Consider the following 15,000-nt stretch of genomic DNA (forward strand, 5'->3'; position numbering starts at 1 on the left):
TGTGCTCGCACTCGCGATGCAGCTCTTTCCGGTTATCCCTGCGCACAATTTACGCATTTTTTAAAGCTTAAGCTCCCCCTATGCTGGAGCTCAGCTCTCCTCAAATGGCTCTGCAGCGAGCACCACTTGGCATTTTTTGGCGTCTAAAAACCACATCACGTGGTTATATTAAAAACAAAAGATGTTTTGAAGAATGTTGGCGATGAGATTTCCGGTAGCCACTGGCATCCGCAGCAGGGAAATTGAGTTCAACAGAGCTACTGTTTAGCATTAAATAAAATAAATAAATACATATTCAGGTTTCTGCACAACTCGTTCAGGTTGTCCCAAGTTAACTTAACACATTGAAGTGAAATGAACATAAAACAATTAAGTTGTCCCAAAGCAAATCTCAAGAATTGTGTTGTTTCGGCTCAATTTTAATAATTAGTTTGAAAAAGCAGCAATCTTTCATCCTTTTTAAGTAGCTAGCTACTTGTGTTTATATCCCATAGGGGTTGAACCTAAATGCACACAGACTCCTGTGAGGGCCCATTTCAGAAAGGAGGTTAAGTAAAAACAAGAGTATTTTAACCCTGAAATGAGAGGAACTCTGGGTTTTCCGTTTCAAAATGGAAGGTTTGTCAAACTAAGCAGGGAATAGGCTACAGGCTAAGCATATAACAACCGGGAGGCTAATCGGCTAAGCAAAATAACCTTACCACAAATCGAAAAACAAGATTATTTTGCTTACCCCATTGGTTTTAGCTTAATTTGAGGAAAAACTCACTTCATTTTGGCGTATTATTTCTTAAAACAAGACAATATGTTTTGCTTGTCTAGAAAATGCTTCTTGATTTAAGAATTTGTAGATATTTTGACTAGAAACAAGACAAAAAATATGAGTAAGAAAAGCCTTTTTGCAGTGTACTAAAGCTTCCAGTCTCTCAGTAATAATAACACCATTGTTATTTTTTATAGTTATTTTAGCCTCTTGTGAAAAATATTTTTTTGACTCTCCTCTTCAAAACAGTGGATCATTAAGCAAATGTACATTTACACCAGGGGTGTCAAACTCAATTCCTGGAGGGCCGAAGCCCTGCACAGTTTAGTTCCAACCCTGCTCCAACACACTTACCTGTAGGTTTCAAACAAGCCTGAAGGACTCAAGTAGTTTGATCAGGTGTGTTTAATTAGGGTTGGAACTAAACTGTGCAGAGCTGCGGCCCTCCAGGAACTGAGTTTGACACCTGTGATTTACAGCATTTACTATATTTGCTTAACTATTTATGTTGGTCTTTCTTTAGATATATATATATATATATATATATATATATATATATATATATATATATATATATATATATATATATATATATATATATATATATATATATATATATAAATAAAATCTAAAATCTGGTTTAGTTTCCAATGATTGACTCTTTAATGATCACATATTAAAAGGCCGGAAAAAAAAGAGTCTTAATATGGAAAGAATCAAGTGTTTATTGCTCAGTACTTCTTTTAAAAAAAAAAGACATTGGTGCAATAACTGTTGTTACAAAGTAAATGAACAGAAGGACAGCAATTATGTGATATAACAGAGCTGTGAGAATAGAGAACATTTCTCTACCTTTAACAAAACATCCATCAGGAGAGGAAGAAAACAGTGGCCAATATAGATGGATTATCTATTAATCTAATCTTTCTTTTTTTTATTTTATTTGAAACAAAATCAGTAAAAGTGGTCTAAAATTGTCAACACACAAATACGTTAATACGAATAGAAGTCATTAACTCAATCCCTAACTATTAATTTCAAAATAAGGCACGATTTTCAAGAGGTAGAAATCTTGCAGTGAATTTGGCCGAGCATCGAGAACACATAAATCTAAAGTAAACTTCTGTAAGTCGTCAACAACATTGCATTAAATGATTGTTTAACACTTCAAAAATTAGGCTTTTCCACACAAAGCCTATCGTCTGTCACAAATAAAGAAAAATAAAGCATAAGTTTACAGTAGTTAATCGGTTCATTTCACACCTAACAGCATCAAACTCTTTATCAGTTAACCACTCCAGCTGAGTAAGTTTATCAAGCTATTTGGCGGATTTAGTGCATAAATATTTCAAATTTGATATATATGGCAGTGCAGAGATTGTAAGGAATCATGGCATTATGGTATGGCATTCTGTTCACTTTCCTATTGTTTTGATTTATTTCCTAAAGGCTATATTAGTATAAAAACAAACCTACACTAAAAAAATGCTGTAAAATATACAATATTACTGGAAACTTTGGTTGTCAGTAATACTTTAAAATGTATAAGCACACTATAAATGCACAATTACAATTGTGCTGTAAAACTATAGCACAATTGCAATTGTTTATTTACTGTGCACATGTAAATTTTACAGCATTACTGGCAACCAGAATTGCTAGTAATAAGGTACATTTTACAGTGTACCTTTAGGGAAACCATTGGAATTGATCAACCTATGTCAAATGCAAAGAAAAAAAACTGCTGGTGTTGAAAATATCTGCTAGAATAATTTGTGGGAGTGAAAAAAGTCTACACTGTAAAAAAAATGTGGGGTACACTGTAAAAAAAAAAAAAAAAAAAAAGTTGACTCAACTTAAAATTGTAAGCCAAATTGCTGTGCAGCTATTTTTGAGTTCACTCGACTCTTAACCCAAGTACTGCGCTTGACTAGATTTAAGTTGAACAAGTTGACTTACAATTTTAAGTTGAGTCAAGAAAATGTGGGGTAGACTGTAAAATAAAAAGTTCACTCAACTTAAAAAATTAAGACAACTTGCTGCACAGCTATTTTTGAGTTGACTCAACTTTTAACCCAAGTACTGCACTTGACTCGATTTAAGTTTACTTACAATTTTAAGTTGAGTCAAAAAATGTGGGATACACAGAAAAATAAAAAGTTGACTCAACTTAAAATTGTAAGGCAACTTGCTGCACAGCTACTTTTGAGTTGACCCATCTTTTAAATCAAGTTCTGTACTTGAGCCGATTTAAATTGACTTACAATTTTAAGTTGAATAAAAAATGTGGAGTACACAGTAAAATAAAAAGTTGACTTAACTTAAAATTGTAAGGCAACTTGCTGCACAGCTATTTTTTTGAGTTGACTCAACTTTTAACCCAAGTACTGCAACTGGCTCGATTTAAGATGAACAAGTTGAATTAAAGTTTTAAGTTGAGTTAAAAAATGTGGGGTACACTATAAAAAAGTTGACTCAACTTAAAATTGTAACTTGCTGCACAGCTATTTGTGAGTTGACTCAACTTAACTGCACTTAGGTCAATTTAAGTTGACCAAGTTACCTTACAATTTAAAGTTGAGTCAAAAAAAGCAAAGTACACAGTAAAAGAAATGTTGACAACTTAAAATTGTAAGTCAAATTGCTGCGCAGCTAATTTTAAGTTGACTCAACTTTTTAACCAAGGTACTACGATTGACTCGATTTAAGTTGAGCAATTACAATTTTAAGTTGAGTCAAAGAAATGTGAAGTACACTGTAAAATAAACTCAAATAACTGTAAATAACTCACTGTAAATAACTCAACTTAAAATGGTAAGGCAACTTGCTGCACAGCTATTTTTAAATTGATTCAACTCTTAACCGAAGTACTGTACTTGATTCGATTTAAGTTGAGCAAGTTGACTCACAATTTTAAGCTGAGTCAAAGAAATGTGGGGTACACTGTAAAATAAAAAGTTAACTCAACTTAAAATTGTAAGGCAACTTGCTGCGCAGCTACTTTTGAGTTGACTCAACTTTTAACCCGAGTACTGTTCTTGACTCGATTTAAGTTGAGCAAGTTGAGCTAAAATTTTAGGTTGAGTCAATATTTTTTACTTTTAACCCAACGCTGGCGCAAATATGGACAAACCCAACAGTTAAATTTAAATTCAACATAAATTAATCCATATTTGACCAAACATTGGGTTGACACAACCCAGCATTTTTTCAGAGCGTAGCCAAAGCATTGAGACGATTTGCACCCAGGATGTTTACATCCAAGCGAAATAAAAATAAATAACTTTCTCCAACACAAAGATACATACTAGTAAAGCACACCAAGTGTCAACCCCAGGTCACAACTTAAACTCTTATGGAAACATGAAAAAGGCGAGCGGAGCGTGTGGATGGGTCCACACAAGCGAGCCTATGGAAGTGTTGAAATCAGTAAGCAGGAGGCTGATATGCTCCCTCTCCCACTGTAGTGGGGGTGAAGGGGGACTGCTGGTAACCATCAGGACCACCTGGGTATGACGAAGACGGGTATGGAGACGTGTGGTCAGTGGTCGGGTCATTGTATCCTATGCCAATTTCATCCATTCCCAGGCGGTATCGTCGAAATGCGAGCACGGTAAGCAGAGCCTAGAGGAAGAAGCATGAGATTGAGATCAGCAAGCAGATAACCCAATAAAGCAGAGCAGGGCAGTATACGGAGTTTGCAAGCTATATAGGTATATTTAAAAAAAATGATAGGACATAATACCATTTACATCGAGAAGCACATTTGAAAAATAGTAGACAGAGTTAAATTACATAATCCAGTTTGTACAAAACAAGGGTCATGCTTTACATTAAAGACGTTATGGACTGAAAAAAAAAAATTAACATATAACATATAAGAGATAATAGTACATTAAAAACTTTGTGTAAATTTCAGAACTCAAAACTTAGTCGTTCCTCAGATAAAACAGCTTATTAAAGCAATACTGACAAAACCACAGGTTCTGGAATGTTCTACTCTGTGATGTAACAGGGTTGAAAACAGGGCTGAACGATATTGGGAAAAAAATCGGACACTGCAATATTTCGTTTTTCTGCCAGGGCTCGACAATAAGGACTGTCTGATGGTTTGGGAAAGTAAACAGGATTGTCTGCCTTGTCAATAAAGTTTAATTTGGCTGTGACTGTTTGTCAATTGTGTGCAAATAAGGTGCTTTCACACCTAGACGTTTGTTTCGGACCCCGTCTCGTTTGCCCAGTTAGCACGGTTTGCATATATATCCAACAATCGTGCTCAGATCCATGCTAAATCAATCGGTCCGAGAACGATTGAAATTAATTCTGGAGCAGATCGATTCTATTGAGAAAACAAAACTATCCAACAAACTAGCATACCAGGCTATATCACAGTGTATTATGGTTGTGTGATAACCACATACTGTATACGGTTACATAAAGAAATAATTATAAGCAGGTTGGGATGTCTCGACTGATCTTGACGGCTGCTTCGCGCTCCAGTCCGTGTGTCTGTGTTTGCACTGGGTGAAGAGCGGTAAACTGAGTGCAAACCAAACATAGATGCACGGAGACTGAAGCGTGAAGCCGTAAAGATCAGTCGAGTCATCCGCGCTCAGCAGCGCTTCAATGTTGGCGGGGAAATAGCCGGGTTTAAAACTTCAGTTCCAGGACAACCCTATTACAGACAACACAAGGGTGTGCTGCAGAGGACTGCAGTGTTTTACCATTCACCAGGTCACATAGGCTGAAGCAGGAAAGCGTCCTCACGGTGTTTAACTAGTGCCATGAGCTGAAGCCCAGGAGGACACTTAAGCGCATCACTGAGATTGTGATCTTGTTTGATGCTAAATTGCTTTTAATCGTTTAAAATAAACTTACTACATAATATTTTAAGTGATTTTTACACCATTTCTGCATTTTGAAATTGCGGCAACAGCTGGAGGTTTGTAGTAGACAGCATATTACTGCAATGTTTACAGTGCTGGTCCGATACTTCCGGGTTTCTTCCCACCGCAGCCTCGCTTTGGTTCTTTAAAATCGCGGCCGCGTGAAATAAGCGTATTGTGTGGGCGTTCTTGGCCTTTGCTACACGGTGAGCTACACAGTGCGATGCGTGGAGTGCCTGTACTTGTTTTGAACAGGAAGATGTTCGGCACTTTTGTGATGTCCTCAGCTATTGGAGTCGTCTTTGAAAATAGTCCACAGGTTTGTCCTTGCAACTGGGTTTGGTTTCTAAATGTTGTTTTAATTTAGAAGGTTTCATGTGTCTTGTGAAAGCACTTCACTAAATATGACACAATGAGGTTTTAAGCCTTTTTTGTCGTCGAAATAAGTATATCCACACTTTACATATTCGAGGTCGTACTGTACTTGCGCTTCGACATTTGTTGCCATAATTAAATGAAATTTTACATGTCAAACAGTACGATTGTCGCACCCGCATTTCAAAATAAAAGTCAGATATAAGCAAAATAAGTTAAAGTTATAAGTTGCTTTTTTGACCACACACTACGCAACCTACTGAAAATGTTCCCACGACCCACTTTTGGGTCGTGACCCACCAGTTGAGAAACACTGCTTTAGACTTTGCGCCTAGATTGTTAAAATAGAGCCCTGAATCTGTGGTGTCTGCTCAAGTGTAATACAAACTCAACATTGCATATCCTGCAATATGACAACTGAGGATGCGCACATTGCGATATCGATGCTGAAATGTTATATTGTGCAGCCCTAGAACCACCTCTGCAGATGACTGACACCCACTTCTACTTCATTGTGTATTTATCCCTGTTAATAAACAGTCTTTCATCTTATTTAATTCTTGAACTAATTAATGAATACTTAGGTCTATTTAACTGATTATTTATTCATTCATTAGGCTTAGTCCCTGATTTGTCAGGGGTCGCCACAGTGGAATGAATCCCCAACTTATCAAGCATGTTTTATGCAGCAGATGTTCTTCCAGCTGCAACCCAGTACTGGGAAACACTAATACACTCTCACACTACTGCCAATTTAGTTAATCCAATTCACTTACAGCGCATGTCTTTGGACTGTGGGGGTAACCGGAGCACCTGGAGGAAAGTCACGGGAACATGGGACGAATATGCAAACTCTACAGAGAAATGCCACCTGGTCCAGCCGGGAATTGAACCAGCAAACTTCTTGCTGTGAGATGACAGTGCTAACCACTGAGCCTGATAGAAACCTTATGAAATTTAAAATAGTTACATTAATCTTTCACTGAATTTATCTTTAGATGAAAAACACATGCCCTGCATATAGCCCATGCAGCCAAAAACAATACACCGCTTAGCCCTATAATATAGTGAGATGTGCTCACCCAGGTGGCCGTGGAGAAGAAGGCGAAGGCCACGACTGCTCGAGCGGCATCTGCTGGGACGAGCAATGTTTCAGCCTTCGTTTTTGACCACAAATTGGCCAGGACACAGAAACACACAAACCACAGAAACGTCCACACACCTGATAAGGAAAAAGAGGAAAGAATTGAGTTAGTTTTAGTTAGTTAATTCTAGTAAAAAAAAAAAAAAAAACACTTGTTTTATTTTTATTTCAGTTAACGAAAACATTTCTTCATTTGATTTTGTTAACCTTAATAACCCCGCCACGTTGGACAGTTTTTTCAAAAAGATACGTTGTCGTTGCTTAAAACATGCCATATCAGTGTGGATGGAAAGCCAAAACAGTCGCCTCACAGCAAGAAGGTCGCTGGTTCGAGTCTCGGCTGGGTCAATTGGTGTTTCTGTGTAGAGTTTGCATGTTCTCCCTGCGTTCGCGTGGGTTTTCTCCGGGTGCTCCGGTTTGAGTGTGAATGAGTGTGTATGGAAGTTTTCCAGAGATGGGTTGCAGCTGGAAGGGCATCCGCTGCGTAAAACATATGCTGGATAAGTTGGCGGTTCATTCCGCTGTGGTAACCCCAGATTAATAAAGGGACTAAGCCGAACTGGAATTGAATGAATGAATTAAACTAAAATGTATTAGTGTGAACATGGCCTTGCGCAGATTCTCCTAACTCTGTTTTAAAAATTAGCGCCAGTTTATCAGGAAGTGACGATTTTGTGCCCTTTCAGTCACATGCTGCTTTATTCGTAAATATTTTATGCAATATCACAGTATATCCCATGAATTTGACATCTTTGCATGGAAACATAGGTAGTGACTAATAAAAGACATGAAAAAAAACAGCACTTATTCTTACCAGAGAAAACAAGATCACCCAAGACGATGTATTTTCTGTCTTTGGCATTGCTGATCTGGGGGAAGTAGGCATCCAGCACAATAAACGCGACGCTGGCCAGGAAAGCCAAAATTCCAATACCGATCGCATAGTTACAAGCGCTGTCGCTCTCATTGAACATGCATTTAGTGTCATCACCTCCATGATGATTTGTGTAGCCCTCATTGATGATGGTAGCAAATACCACAATGGAGAAGAGCTGGGATGGAAGGAAACAAAGTAGGAGTTAGAGAATGTCTTCAATAGTACATTATTACACACACACACAGCAAAGACACTACTATTTGGTGCTCTGCATGCATTAAAAGATCTAAAAGCGGATTTCAGATTGGTAACATTAACTGTCACTTGGATGTTCTCACAGTGAACGTTATTCAATGGCCCAATATACTCACAACAAATTTAGCTTCCATTCTTTTGTTAGAAATAATAGATTGGGAATAAATTTACAGCTAGAGCTGCACAATTAATCAAAAACAGATTACGATCTCGATTCGACCCCCTAGACGATCTTAATTCAGCATTTCTACAATTCTGCAATATTTTCAAGTTCAGGAGAGAAGCAAAGGCGGCTACTTTAGTGAACAGAACCTGCATAGGCTGTAAAAAACAGGTAATAGAGTTTTGAATAAGGGTGTCACGATCCTCCAAATCCTCGATTCGATTACATTTTCGATTCTAAAGTCACGGTTCGATTTGATTTTCGATTATGAATAATTAATTAATTAATGACCAATTAATTATTTGTAGCCTACCGTTTAAACTACTTGACCTGCATGGTCTTTGTTTTACGCATAAACAAATCATACAGTAAATGAATAAAGGCAAGATACACACATAATTACCACCTGTCAATCACTTTTTCTGCGGGACTCGTGAATAGGCAGTGATCTGTGTCGTTAAAATGTCGTCGGTAAAAAAAGAGGCACAACCAACAGGAACCAGCCAACAGTATCTGAGGTGTTCGCTAAAATGACTAAGTACAAGTGAGTGAAAGATTGAAGCAGTCCTCTGACTGCCTGGACCTGCTGTCTCGAGCGCATGGCTGTGTGTGCGTCTGTGTCTGTGTGGTCACGTGATGTGCATTTTCAGAGGTAGAGAGGAAGGAGGGCTGCTCAGAAATGCCACACGACACTGTGGATGTCAAATCGTTGTCGTTCTAAAATGCCATTTAAAAACAAAGACAGTGTAAACAGGGCCTGAGTGTGTACTTTTCGCGAGCGGATTTGCAACGGGGGCGGGCGGAGGATCGCGATGCCGGTGTTGTCTATCGGACAAACCGTACGTAATACGTACATAGCAGAGCTTGCAAAACTGTGTTTTTTTTGTCAACAACACGAACGTTGTCAACATAACTCACTGGAAATCCAAAATGCTTAAACACCGGCGACTTCATTGAAAGAGGAGAGGGTTTAAGTTCTGTCGACGGGTCTCCTGTATCTGCAGTTTAACAAGCACTTCAAAAGCCTGTTTTTTTCCCGCTTGGCAAGCCAAGCTGACGTGACATGGGGGCGTGGCAGCAACGACGATTCTATTTTTTGATTTGATAATCGAAATTGAGCATAAACATGACACCCCTAGTTTTGAATAATATTAAGTTTGTGGCACAGAGTGATCATTTGAGACTGAGCCGCGCGCAAAGTTTAAACAGCACTTAGCAGTGAAAATGAAACATCATTTAAATAATCATATTGCATTTTAGAGTTATAATTGCAACAAGCATCTGATTTGTTTTTTCGTTCATAGCGAACACACAGGTTTGCATCAAAATAAATGTTTACAGTGTCAGTATAACTACTCTAGCCTATATAAAGTTGATTTTACCAGTAAATAAAATGGTTTAAAAATGTTGTCAAATTGCAAGCATATATCTCAAATATAATTCAACATCAGAATTACTATAAGTAGAATAGAATTATTTATAGAAACCAGTAGACCTACACATAATATTAATATTGTTGTTTTACCATACGTTTGAGAAAAAACAATAATCTCATATTAAGCTTTATTTTACATCTACAGAGTCTAGAGAAAATCGTGATCTTTATTTTAAGCAAAAAATAAAAATAAAATAAATAATAATAATAATTATAATTCGCAATTCTCATTTTAGCAAGAATCGTGCAGCTCTGTGTACAGCCATTTACTGACAATTAGAGTTTAACAATATATAGAAAAATTATTACTATTTCTTCATGCAACTTTCGAGGTACGATACATTTAATTGATTTTGCGTGCAGCATGCATATGTTTATTCAGATTTGACCAATCAGACAGGGCCTTGCTATCTTTAGACCCATCCACCAGTAAGTGTTGTTCTGCTGTTGTTCTAATGGCGAGAATCGAGACAAGAGGAAAATGACAGACTTTTAAAGTCTGAATGTTTGCACTTTTTATCCTAGATTATATTTCATTGGATCCAAAAAAATAAAAATAAATAAATAAATAAATAAATTATATATATATATATATATATATATATATATATATATATATATATATATATATATATATATATATATATATATATACTATACCTTCTTATTTTAGCTGTATAATTAATGGTTTAAAAAATAATAGCAAGAAATACTGTCAAAGCAATGCTCCACAGCAATATTAAAAATGTTCCTAGTACCATGCAACCCTGCTGACAATCTGTTCACTTTTATGATTAATGTTTAGATGAATATGTAGATTTCCCAGAGATGGATTGCGGCTGGAAGGGCATCCACTGCGTAAAAATTTGCTGGATAAGTTGGCGGTTCATTCCGCTGTGGCGACCCCGGATTAATAAAGGGACTAAGCCGACAAGAAAATGAAATGAATGAATAGATATGTGTTCTGCTTTTTCCTCTCAATAACAAATTAAACACAAATTAAAAAAAAAAAATAGAAACTGCAGTACAGAAAGCATCCGGTCATTGCGATATGGATGCTTGCACAAGCTCTGCAATTCACAGAGTCATGTCGAAAGATGAGCTCTTTAAAAACACACATATGATAGTTTGGTTGTCAAGTATATTTAAGACTAACATCTGACTATGTGAGATCATACATTTAATAAATAATGTTTCTCTGCACAACACATTGGCATTAGAGTACAGAAATTGAGGTAAAGTTGGTTATATATTCGCACATTAGTACTTTTTCTTTAATAATATAACGTTAATTTCAGAAAAAGTATTAGTTGCAAATTCTAAGTAGGCAAATCATATTAGCAGCCAACCACTATCAAAGCACAACATCATTTAGAGTAGTGCTAATGTTGTTTTGAAGTCATACTTACATGAGATTTCAGTCTGAATGTTCAAAGTAGAATATAGGGGCCGTGTCACACGTTGTCACTGTTCGAAAATGAATGAATGTGCGAATATAAAACCAACTTCACCATAGTACAGAATGGCTAGCTTATCATTTTATGACAGAAAATGTCTAGTTTTTCCAAGTTTTATTAACTTACAAGCTGTTACACGCAATAATAAGTGATTATTGTGTACAAATAACATACTTATGGTCACTTTAAAATATACTTTCACAGAATATATAACAAAATGGATGCTTTGGTTGTTAAAAACAACCAGTAAGCGAACAAAAAGTAAAACACAAGACTAGATAAAGCAGAATTAGGTCAAAAATGCTTGCATTTTAGAATCTAAATCTATGGCTTTTATTTATTCCCTATACTAAAGAACAACTTAAACCAGCCTTAGCTGGTCAGCTGGTTGACTAGCCTGGTTTTAGAGCGGTTTTGGCCATTTTTAGGCTGGTTTCTAGCCATTTCCATCCTGGTCATAGCTGTTCAGGCTGGTAGATTACCAGCTTAAAACAGCCTGACCAGCCTGGTTTAACAAGGTAAATGCAAGAATCCTAAAAGTAATTTTAATACCTTTTTAGGACTTTCGAAAGACAATGTCAGAATATTTTAAGACCTCATCACCATTTCAAGTTCTAATCAGCATCAACCTTTAACTTAATAAAAAAGTTGTTAATAAACAGTTGTAGTTAAATAAATCAATGGAGCATAACCATGCAACAGAACTGAAAGCTTGAAAGAATAAATTACGTGGTTGTTTTCAGCGACAGGCTTCAGCCACTGTTTAAACTCGTCTTTCTCCAACCAGGAGAGCGCAAACTTACATTTTTAAATTTTGCTGTCTGTTTCGCTCTGTGGTTTCGCTACATGTGGAGAGCTTTACATCACCTTCCCGCATTTGTCGCAAATGACATGAAATCATGCGGAAGGAGGAGCTTGGCCAGACACGCCCCAGCCCGAACCAATTATGTGGATCGAGCATGCCGTGGTCAATATTAGGAGAAAAATAAATATATTTATGCTATTTTGGAGTCAAACACTTTGGACAACGCTTGAACAAAATTTAAGACCTTGTAAAAAATGTGATTAAGACCTTTTAAGGGCCTTCATTTTCTCATAATAGATTTATCAACTTTTAATACTTTTTAAGACCCTGCGGACACCCTGTTTAAGCTGGACACAGCCAAAACCAGCTACCATCTACCAGTCTGACCAGCTAAGACCAGGATAGAAATGGCTTGAAACCAGCCTGGAAATTGCCAAAACCACTCTAAAACCAGGTTGTTGCTAGATTGGATATGGTTGCGGCCGGAGGTTAACAAAAATCACTTAAAATATTTATTAAATTTCCCATTTATTGTATTTTATTAATGTCTACTTCTAACCGTCACAGTACTGTAAAATATTAATTACTGTTATACAGTGTCATAAAAAATGCTGCTATATTAATGTGCATATCGCACTTCTGGCCGGCTGCATATCCGATCTAGACTTTACATTAAAATCAGGCTGGTCGACAAGTTACAACCAGCAAACCAGCCTAAGCTGGTTTAAGCTTTTTTTTTTCAGCAGGGTTTATTATAATTTCTTAATATTATTATTAATATTTAATCAATAGCGCTGTCATATTCCTACAATCTTTTTCGTGAAATGTTTTGCTAACAAGTTTTTGCAGTAAAGTTATACTGACCAAACTATCATTTCAGTCCTCAAATCATACCACTTATAGAAAACCAGTTTGCTTTGTAAACACTTTCAGGTACAAATAATTTAGCATTTTTAATAATTTTCTTCTCCCAAGGGGATCAGTGTTAAAATCAGGTTAAAACTCTTACGACCCTTGTGGGGACATTTGCTCCTCATGCAAGTTAAAAAGTAAGGAATTTAGTAACACAAAGTAAGTAATACAAGGTGGGCGGCACAGTGGCTCAGTGGTTAGCACTGTCGCCTTACAGCAAGAACGTAACTGGGCCAGTTGGCATTTCTGAGTGGGTTTCCTCGGTGTGCTCTGGTTTTCCCCACAGTCCAAAAACGTGCGCTATAAGTGAATTGAATAAACTACATTCGTCGTAGTGGATGAGCGTGTGTGTGAATGTGAGTGTTTATGGGTGTTTCCCAGTACCGGGTTGAGGCTGGTCAAGCTAGTTTTAGCTGGTCATTTAGCTCAGCCTGAACAGCTTAGACCAGGCTGGAAACCACCTTGGAAATGGCCAAAACCCCACTAAAAACAGGCTATTCAACCAGCTAAAACCAGCCAACCAGCTGGTTTAAGCTGTTTTTTTCAGCAGGGTTTATTATAATTTCTTATTATTATTAATATTTAATCAATAGCGCTGTCATAGGCCTACAATCTTTTTCTTGAAAGGTTTTGCTAACACGCAATGGCAGTAAAGTTAGGCTAAACTTCAAATGCAATGACATCTATAGCTAAATGAGCTACATGTTGTTATAATAATAAAAAAAGAGTTTATATTTTTACAGAATACACGAATACAACAAAAAATGTTAGGCCTACTTTGGCTGTTAAACATATATACAGTAAGCAAACAAACAAACAAAAACACATAAAAGACATCATAAAGCAGAATTAGGTCGGGTAGTAGCATTTTAGAATCTAAATCTATGGCTTTTATTTCTAATTCTTATTATTAATATTTAATTAATAGTGCTGTCATAAGCCTACAAACGTTTTGTTGAAATGTTTTGCTTACATGTAATTGCAAAGTTATGCTAAACTTCAAGGTGTCATTCAGACACTATGGCTAAACGAGCTACATTTTATGATGACAATTTTTAAAGAATGTAACTAGCTGTATTAAAATACCCTCCAACAAAAAACAAAGCTAAAGAAAATACAGGCAGAGCTAATGTTGACATCTTGAGTTTCCCCGTGTTGACAAGTCACATGAGGCACAGATCGACCACATCAACAATCTGCCGCTGCCATATGGTCTATGCTGGGCAACTTCTGTCAGCAGTGTTTTGTTTTGCTACAAAACCCGTTTAACTAACATAGTTTGAGGCCAGAGGAATTATCACAAACTTTCTTATGGCATGAGCACTAAGTTAGCGCTCAGTTAGCTAACGATGACTTTGGTCTCACCCAACAGAACAGCCGGACGATAGTTTGCGTTTGTTTTATGAAGCTCCAGAAATCAAAGGCTCCCCCGGCCAGCGATGCTCCGTAAGCACTCGACTCCATCTCCGCGTTTGTGCCACCCAAGGGTCCGTGTCGGTCAGGGAGTCCGCAAATTGCCCAGCTTTGATATGAAGATTTACTTTCACACTTGTTTCCTGAAAGTTGTGCGCCACCCTTCAAGGAAGTACACGTCACTCCAACACACCACACGAGCTGTGCCACAGGCGGTGGGTTATGATAATATTTAACCAGCACACAGTCAAGTCAAGAGACCTCCTGAATGTCAAACAAACCCATCTATCTATCTATCTATCTATCTATCTATCTATCTATCTATCTATCTATCTATCTATCTATCTATCTATCTATCTATCTATCTATCTATCTATCTATCTATCTATCTATCTATCTATCTATCTATCTATCTATCTATCTATCTATCTATCTATCTATCTATCTATCTATCTATCTATCTATCTATCTATCTATCTATCTATCTATCTATCTATCTATCTATCTATCTATCT

At 36.9% G+C, this 15,000-nt stretch overlaps 2 protein-coding genes across 12 annotated transcripts in view; one reads left to right on the top strand and one right to left on the bottom strand.

The window, feature by feature from the left end:
- Nucleotides 1-1,470: 1,470 nt before the first annotated feature.
- Nucleotides 1,471-14,651, bottom strand: syngr2a (synaptogyrin 2a). Of its 11 annotated transcripts, none has more exons than XR_015479914.1 (6): nucleotides 14,438-14,651; nucleotides 7,983-8,220; nucleotides 7,107-7,246; nucleotides 3,384-4,387; nucleotides 2,777-2,932; nucleotides 1,471-2,613 (listed from the first exon to the last, which is right to left on the bottom strand). XR_015479914.1 is itself a non-coding variant. In NM_001320463.1 (4 exon segments), coding segments are annotated over 4 exon segments (675 nt in total). In that variant the 5' UTR covers nucleotides 14,537-14,640; the 3' UTR covers nucleotides 1,471-4,189.
- Nucleotides 14,213-15,000, top strand: part of tmc6a (transmembrane channel-like 6a) — a 37,642-nt gene continuing 36,854 nt past the window's right edge. Inside the window, exon 1 of the mRNA XM_087245278.1 lies at nucleotides 14,213-14,700. Within this exon, the coding sequence (XP_087101404.1) occupies nucleotides 14,512-14,700 (189 nt within the window). The 5' untranslated portion in view covers nucleotides 14,213-14,511. The remainder of the gene's footprint in view (nucleotides 14,701-15,000) is intronic.

Source organism: Danio rerio, chromosome 3 (assembly GCF_052040795.2).
Source record: "Danio rerio strain M-AB ecotype USA chromosome 3, GRCz13ab, whole genome shotgun sequence".
Classification (NCBI taxonomy): domain Eukaryota; kingdom Metazoa; phylum Chordata; class Actinopteri; order Cypriniformes; family Danionidae; genus Danio; species Danio rerio.